The sequence below is a fragment of the Cyphomyrmex costatus genome, unplaced genomic scaffold (assembly GCF_001594065.2).
Source record: "Cyphomyrmex costatus isolate MS0001 unplaced genomic scaffold, Ccosl1.0 scaffold536, whole genome shotgun sequence".
Lineage (NCBI taxonomy): Eukaryota > Metazoa > Arthropoda > Insecta > Hymenoptera > Formicidae > Cyphomyrmex > Cyphomyrmex costatus.
The window spans coordinates 55,985-64,845 of record NW_017279579.1 but is presented as its reverse complement, the minus strand read 5'-3'; the positions used below and the strand labels follow the sequence as shown (position 1 = coordinate 64,845).

Here is an 8,861-nt window from a genome sequence, read left to right as displayed (position 1 = left end):
GAGATGGATTAAATAGATGACTTGGGATCGATATGGAGAAGAAGAGGAGGTTGCACCCAGAAGAGAGAGATTTCGCCAGAAATGACGAGGAGAATTAGAGGAGAGGGGTGAGGAGATGAAAGCCTCCTTTTCACGACGTATAGCCGCAGTAGTAGAGTTTCGAAATTTCTTATAACGAAGCCAGTCAGCATCAGAACGAGTCCGCCGAAATCTGTTCAGTGCTCGAGCTTTAAGAGCTATTAATTTTTTGACTGCAGCATTCATCCACGGGGCAGGAGGTCGAGAGGAATACTCGACAGTGATAGGCGCAAGTCGATCGAACACGGAAATTAACGCACATTCAAAATAAGAGACCATTTCGTCAAAGGAACCAAGATCAAAAAGAGGCGTCCAATCGACCGCCGCGAGTTCAGCCCCCATCTCATCTAACGAAATTGATTTTAGATTGCAATACAGGAAGACACGCGATCAACGCAGCGGTCTCACGATGCGTAGCGTCGCGTACACGGCTAAATGATTGCTGATGGAGTAAGCATCGCATGTGCCAGATTCAACAATCTCCGCGTCAGCCGAGACAAGAATCAGATCAATTAATGACTTTGAAAAAGATGTTATGCGGGTCGGCGAATCAATGACCTGTCTGAGTGAGAGAAGCGATATCAGAAACTTTAACTGTACAGTAGACGCATCGTCTTGCGAGAGCATATTAATATTGAAGTCTCCCATGCATATAACAAAATCAGAGCGACACACAAACTCAGACAGACACGACTCAATATGGCCAAGGTCTAAGAGCGGCGAGCGGGGAGGGCGATACACATATAACAGCTATTTTTTTCCGATTTATATATGTGCAAAATAACTCCTACCAGTTCAGTAAGAGAGCCAGCAGGACGAGCAATAGGCTGTTCTTGGAAAGAGAACGAGTCGCTGATAAGAAGGGCAACTCCACCCCCTTACTTTCCACAGGCCGGTCATAGCGGACAAAAGAATATCCCGGAATAGATATTACCGACGAGTCAATATCGCAGCGCAGCCACGTTTCGCTAATGGCAAGCACATCTGGCCTCCGATAGGCAATGAAATCTCTAATCTAAGCAAAATGCGGAATGAGTGATCTGGCATTAATATGCACTATTCAAAACGAGCCAGATCCAGCGCCGAGATCGATGCTGGTATGAGAGCGAGCAGCAGAATGAGACGGGGAGTCGAACATAAGCGGAGCCAGTCAATCCGAGCCAAGATCCGGTGCGAGAGTTGACGAGGAGGGACCGGGACCTCCAGAGGTAGAGGTAACAACACTAGCCTCACGCAACATTGTCCCGGATAACGCATACCGAACCGCCCGAGACCCCTCTGACACACGAAAATATGTTACGCCGCGACGCATCCACACGAATCGAACGCCATGAGCACGAGCGAGCCGCCTCGCCTCACCGAAAACGCGTCTCTCGGCAGCAGTCGCACGCTCCTGAAGGGACGCTCTAGTGCCAGGCCACAACGGACGAATATGAGAGACGAAATCGTTCCGCTGTTGTCGAGCGCGAGCTAAAAGTTCATTTCTTCTCGCAATAGTTGTGAACCTTGCAACACAAGCGGCCCATCGCCATCCCTCGCCGGAATCCGGAAAGAGGCAGCAATCTCACCAGGCGCAAGCGCCACACCCAACGAAGCGGCCACATCGCCCATCAAGGAGGCAGCATCCACTGATTCGGCCCTCGGCAACCCAAACACTATGAGTTCAAGGTTCACTCTCCATTCTCTCAAGACGCGCGGCGAAATCGCCCGACACAGGCGGGACACTCTGGGAAAGAGCCAACACCCGCGACGCATCATCACCCTCAAGACGGGACATTCGATCCTTGAGCGAAAGCTGCCCCTCTTTAAACGCAAACATGTCAGATGACAGGACATCAACGGATGACGGTAGGCTATCAGTCCTCTGCTCCAAGCAATTTAGCCGCTGGACAGACAAATCGAGGGCGGCCACAGCAGCACCCAGCGATTCCAGTTTGCGCTCAATTCTATCACGAGCCCCAAGCCCAGCCTTGAGTCTGGCAACACGATCGTCCAAAGATGATTGAGTCGCAGAGAAAGAGGCAAGCGCAGCCCTCAGCTCGGACAGTGTAGCACCGATGTCCGGCAGCGCCGACGTAGAGTCTGTCGGGACAGATGCCTGGATGGATTGAGGTTCAATAACGCATGAAACCAGAGAAGCCGACGGCTCGGAAGACACAGCGGGAGATCCAGTCGCACCGGAGGAAGCACCAGGCGCAGAGCCCGCACAACCGGAAAAATGCGTGTTATTATTAGTTTTGCAAAATGTGCAGATGAGTGTCGTGCGCGACAGAAAACGCTTGCATTTGCAACATGCGAGTTGATTCATATCTTTCCCTCTATTCTCTCTACGTTTATAACGGTTTATATAATTGAAATATTACTGCAATTATTTATTTCTGTATTAGTAATCAAGAACAAAGAACATAAATAAAATGAGGAAAAATAGAGGTTAAACTAAGACAGTAAATAAGAAAAAGAAAACAGTGAGAGACAGAGATATAAGTACTTACAATAATTTAAAAAATAACGACCAATGGTATAAACGAGACGCTATGCAGCTTAACGAAACACTGTAACGATGCATCCCCCATCGTTCCGGCACACACCACCCAGCCGAACGCCGCTGCATTGCTGCGCAATGCAGTGATGAGGGTGCATAGCGCCCGATAAAAAAACAAAGCATAATTCGCAGGTACAAGCGGCAGTAACGGCCGCATAACGCCGAGCACCGCCGAGCGAAACCGAAATAGATCGATCGCCGCGGACACCCACTTCTTGGGACTTATTGTTAGTCCCGCGCATCGCGAAGCGCGGACAACGAGAAAACGCGAGCGAATCCGAAAGCCCACGAACGCGGCATTTCCGGTAATATAAAAATGCCGCGTTACGGAGAAACGGGTAATTCCTGTTCCGACCAGATCCTGATCACGAATCCGACCTCCTAGAGCCGAATACGACACCAGGAAAACCGGGCCGGAGAGTTCTCCAGCTCCGCCGAGCGTTCTCGGCAGGTATCGTAGAAGCGCCCATAGCAGTAGTGCAGACTGGAAACGGTTTGTCCGGCGACCGGGAACGCCCGGCGGAGGCAGGGTACACCCTACCGCAGGTTTCGTCGGAAACAAATTGTTCGTGTCTGTTGAGCAGATTCGGAGTAGCGGATCGGAGTCGAGGAGCTTGTGATCGGATCGAGGTGCTGTCGGAATAAGCGCGCGAGCCACCTTCGGAGCGGTATCTTATATACTACAGGCGCCAGCCCCGTTCGCAGAATTCCGGCCACCCTCGGTATTCCCCGTCGATCGGCTTCTCGCGGGAGAAGTTTTCCGATCGACGGTCCTCGACGGCGGCCGAAATCTCCCGATGAGACCGGCGGCTATAACGGCGGCTGCTGTACCTGTGAATTATGCTTTATTCGTTAAAAATTGTTGTGTTTGTCACTAATCTTTAATTCTTATTTTATTGAGATTTAATGTGCTAATCGGAATATGCGGAAAGCCTAGTACTAATAGTAAAGAGTGTGTCTATTTTGAATGTCTAAACACAACTGCCGGTGTCGACCTTCTGACTGTCGACATACAGATCGTTGCCTAGCCGCGCATGTCGTGACGTTTAGCATAGGCGTAGGTAACACCTCCCCTATCTGGAAGAGTGACACTGGTAATCCTCCAGTTTACGTGGACGACGTCTATTGCGTTGAGAGCGCCTAAGCACTGGTTGTTCCTGTTGCACAGGTTCCGATCGTTGACCTGAATCTGGTTGTGAAGACGCTTCTTGAGGTTGCAATAGTTCTTGGTTGAGGTCTTCTAGAATTTGAGGTGAAGTAGAATTTCCTTGAGGAACAGAGGTAGTTTCTTGAATGTTCTCTTGTTTTCCTCCCTGATCGAAGGCATTGATTAATATTTCAAGTGGTAATTGAATTTCTTGCTGTTGAGATGAGTCGTCATTGTCCTTGATAGCTCTAAACTTGATTTGATTCGCATGAGCTCGAACCAAGCGACTTCGTGTGTCGACAAGTACATTGTAGATAACTCTTCCAACTTTTTCGACTATTTCCCCAGGAATCCACGACCATTTATTGTAAGTGTGAATTTGAACATAAACTTTTGTTCCTGGTTCAAATTTTTTTGATTTGACTGCATGTCTCCTGTTGTATTGTTCTTCTTGCTTTTGTTTTGACAGCGGTTTCTCAGGTTGAGCAACTGAGCATTTCGAAGGCTTAAGCAGATCTAACGTTGTTCGCATTGGTCTTCCAAGCAAGGCTTCCGCGGGAGATACTTGATGTGGAACATTAGGATTTGGAGTTGACCTGTAATACTGCAAGAAAGTGCAGAGATGTTTCTTGACTTCTTTCCCCTCTGTCTCGCATTTTGAAAGTGCCCGTTTGAATGTATCTACGAAACGTTCTGCTTGTCCATTAGAACTTGGATGAAACGGTGGAGTATGCAGATGATCGATTCCCTGTAAAAGACAAAAGTTTTGAAACTTTTCTGAAGTGAACTGAGTTCCATTATCTGAAACTAGACTTTCAGGGACACCAAATCTTGCAAAAATTTCTTGAAGAATATCAATAGTTCGCTGAGCTGTGATTGTTTGCGTTGGAACTATTTCAGGCCATTTTGAAAAGGCATCGACCAAAACAAAATAATATTCTCCATTTAACGGTCCTGCGAAATCTATGTGAACTCTTTGCCATGGTTTTTCAGGAAGAGACCAGCTTGATAATGGTACCTTGATAGGTGATTTCGCGGCGAGTGTGCAATTTCTGCAATTTCTGACAAATTCTTCTATTTGCTGATCTATCCTTGGCCAATATACGTACGAACGTGCTATGATTTTCATTCGCTCCATTCCAGGATGACCCTTATGCAATTGTTTGAGAATTTGTTGATGGAATTGTTGAGGAATTACAACTCTGTCGTTGAAAAGAAGACATTCTTGAATCACGGTTAGTGAGTTTCGACGGCGGAAAAATGGTTGTAAATCCGAATCATCTACATTCTGAGGCCATGAATTCAAAGTAAAGTTGATAACTTTTTGTAAGATGTCATCTTCTTTAGTTGCTTCCTTGATTTGTTGAAATGTGATTGGAAAGGACTGAAGTGATTCATTGAGGACTGAGAATAAATCTGTTTCCATTTTGACAGAAGCGATTACAAAATCCTCTTCAGGACGTTGTTGATGACTGATTAGTCTTGATAAAACATCCGCATGTCCAAATTCTGTCGTCTTGATGTATTCGATTTTAAAATCGTAAGATAATAATTGAAGTGCCCATCGTTGAAGACGGTTGGCTGTATGCGACGGAATTCCTTTTTTGTTACCAAATATTTGAAGTAATGGTTTGTGATCCGTTTGAAGGATGAATTGTCTTCCGAAAATCATTCTATGAAATTTCGTGACTGCGAAAATGATTGCTAATGCCTCTTTTTCAATTTGACTGTATTTACGTTCTGCTTCTGTGAGACTCCTTGAGGCGTGACTGATTGCCTTGATCGAATGATCTGGAAATTTATGAAGAATGCATGCTCCTAATCCTTCATTTGAAGCATCTGCTGCTACAATAATCTCATGCTGAGGATTGTAGTGAGTTAATAAGAGCTTTGAAGAAAGAATTCTCTTAAATTGATTAAAAGATTCTTGACATTTTGGAGACCAGTTCCATTTAGAATCCTTTTTTAAAAGATTATCCAAAGGACGTCTAAGAATGTGCATATTTGAAATGAAACGTGCATAATAATTGATTGCTCCTAAAAACGAACGTAATGTAGTTAAATTATGTGGTTCAGGCATGTTTTTAATTGCTTCGACTTTTGTAGGATCTGGATGTAATCCTTGTCCATCGATGACATAACCCAGATAATTGATCTGTGTAGTAAAGAAACAACATTTCTCTATTTGCAGATGTAGACCATAATCCTTTATTCGCTCTAATAAATAAGTTAAGTTTTGATTATGCTCTTGAACTGTAGCTCCACCCACAACAATATCATCAATATAAGCAAAAACGTTTTCTAGTCCAGATATCATTGAATCCATGATTGATTGAAATTCACCTGGAGCTATGGTGACTCCGAAAGGTAAACGATTATAAACGTATAAACCTCTGTGAGTATTGATTGTTAGAAGATGCCTTGATTGCTCCTCTATTTCAATTTGAAGAAATGCGTCTGACAAATCTAGCTGGCTGAAATACTTACAGTTTGACAGTTGCGAAAATATTTCATCTGGTAATGGAAGTGGATAACGATTAGGTTCCAATGATTCGTTAAGTCCAGTTGAGAAATCCGGACAGATCCTAATCTTTCCATTTTTTTTTCTTACTACAACTATTGGAGTTGCCCAGTCTGAATACTTGATTGGTGAAATGATTCCATTTTGTTCCAGTCTTGTAAGCTCTGCGTCGACTAAAGGTAAAATTGCGTAAGCAACCGGTCTCTTAGGTCTGAAAATAGGTTTTGAATTATTTTTTAAATTCAGTTTGACTTTAGTCTTTGTGCAACGACCTAATTGAGAGGAAAAAACCTCTTTAAAATTTTCTTTAATGAAGGATATATCAAAGTGCGTCGAATCTGCTTGAGAATGGATCTTGGAACAGAAGCTATTGAGACTGCATTGCCATAAATCGAAAGCTGCGATCCAATCGAGACCCATGATGTTGAGATCCGAATTTGCTGTTACGAAACATCGTAGTTGTTTGATAACTCCGTTCAAGGTTACTTCACAATAAATTTCTTGATTGAAATTGATCTGATTTCCCGACGCGTCACGTGCAACATGAGACGTTGAACAACCTGTAGGCTTTCCCAACAAAGACCAAATCTTTTCTGATATAATGGTAATATCTGATCCCGTATCAAGTTGAAGTTTAATTGGTTGATTATTTATCGAAATATTCACAAATTTGCGAGTAAGATTTGAATTTACTTGATTGACCTTAATCGTCTTGACGTTTTGATTTGCCGTTTCGTTATTTGTTTTCGTTTTGACTCTCTGAGTTGAAGCGCAATATCCGTCTTTGTGACCGACAGTATTACATTTTTGACATTTATGATTTTTGAAAGTACAAAACTTAGAATAATGCAATTGTCCGCAAAACCAACACGGTGTTGAAGGTGTTGAATCTTTGTTAGGTAAAGAATTTTTGATTTGTTTCTTACCTTGCAGATTCCTTGATTTATTTGAGTTTGTCACCTGCGGTTTACGTTGTTTATCAGTTTTGACAATCGCTACGGCATTGGACTCTGTCGATTTTTGGTTTTGAATCACTGATGTGTCATGCTTGAGATTGATTAATCGCTGACATTCTCTTGTAAGATCGTCAATTGTAAGTGTATCTGACTTTGTATCGATTAAGTTGAGAAGTTTTGTTCGTATATCGGCTTCCGCAGGCGATCTTAAAGCACATGCAAAAATAAGGCATTTAAATTGATCGGCAGTGATTGTAGAAATTTTGAATTCCTCGCAACGTTTGTTTACTAGCGCTGCAAGTGAAACGAAATCTTGATTTGGTGATTTTGTCGTATTCATGCAATCATATCGCTGATTAAAAAGAGAACTTTTTTTTCCGAATAATTGTGTGAGTTTGCTCACTGTGGTTTGGAAATCAAAGTCTTTGTATATCTTTGGCAGAATGTAATCAACATACTGTTTATGCGAAATTGTATTTATTTTTCGTAATAGAAGTCTGACCTTGGATGCGTCGTCTAAATCCTGTGCGTCCTCTTGAAATAGACCTTGATATCTTACATACCAAACATCGAAAGTCAAATTATTTTCTGGATCGTAAATGAATTCGGTCATGGAATTTGCTAATGATTCCATTTTTGCATTCCTCTGCGAAGAATCCGTTGACTTAGTCCACATCGTAGACATGTGATTCATAAAATCCTGTTGTTGCTTCATTTGCTGCTGCAAGAGTACTTGTTGCTGCTGCTGCTGTTGCATGAACAATTGTTGCTGCTGCGTGAGTGCCATGAGTGCCTCTTTAAACTCCATTATCCTCGTCGCCAATTGTTGTGTTTGTCACTAATCTTTAATTCTTATTTTATTGAGATTTAATGTGCTAATCGGAATATGCGGAAAGCCTAGTACTAATAGTAAAGAGTGTGTCTATTTTGAATGTCTAAACACAACTGCCGGTGTCGACCTTCTGACTGTCGACATACAGATCGTTGCCTAGCCGCGCATGTCGTGACGTTTGGCATAGGCGTAGGTAACAAAAATATATTCGGGCGCATCGCGCCCTCATCGCCGCATCGCAGGCTTGATGCAGCGGCATCCGGCTGGGAAATTTTGCCGGGAGCGATGCTCTTTCGGGGGCATCGTTACAACTCTATGTAATTTTATCTATGGTTGACGCTAAAAAGTTCGTTTCTATCCAACTTTCTAGCGTTAGCGGACTAATTCTCATAATTATTTCTGTTTTAATTGGAAAGTTTATATTAATTTCCATATGAGGACCGCAATGATGCTTAAAAGTTCTTCGAATTGAGTTGACGACATTCTAAAGTAATTTCTGAATCGTAAATCTTCAAGTCATAAAACAGGAATATCTTATTATAAAATCTATACTTTTTGAAATAATACAGGTTCAATCCAGTAACGTTTTCGAGTGTATGGTCTCTTTTTTTTAATTAATGCTATTATTAATGACAAAGCTGCTACAGTTACATTCTTTTCCCGTTTATTTTTTTAAATTAAATTTACGCATTCTGTCATCCATGCGTGATATTTATAATTAAACATGTTAAAATTCCACAATACACACGTACACGGCAGAAATCTACTGTCTCCTCGTTATTATA

At 42.7% G+C, this 8,861-nt stretch overlaps 1 protein-coding gene across 1 annotated transcript; it reads right to left on the bottom strand.

Annotated features, from left to right (window-relative positions):
- Window positions 1-3,693: 3,693 nt before the first annotated feature.
- Window positions 3,694-8,052, bottom strand: LOC108778974 (uncharacterized protein K02A2.6-like). Its single transcript, XM_018546304.1, has one exon. It carries the CDS (start codon window positions 8,050-8,052, stop codon window positions 3,694-3,696), a length of 4,359 nt encoding a protein of 1,452 aa, XP_018401806.1.
- Window positions 8,053-8,861: the final 809 nt, after the last annotated feature.

Bases quoted from the DNA above. Each gene is read 5' to 3' on its own strand.
- LOC108778974 (XM_018546304.1), bottom strand. From the start codon at position 8,052: ATGGAGTTTAAAGAGGCACTCATGGCACTCACGCAGCAGCAACAATTG.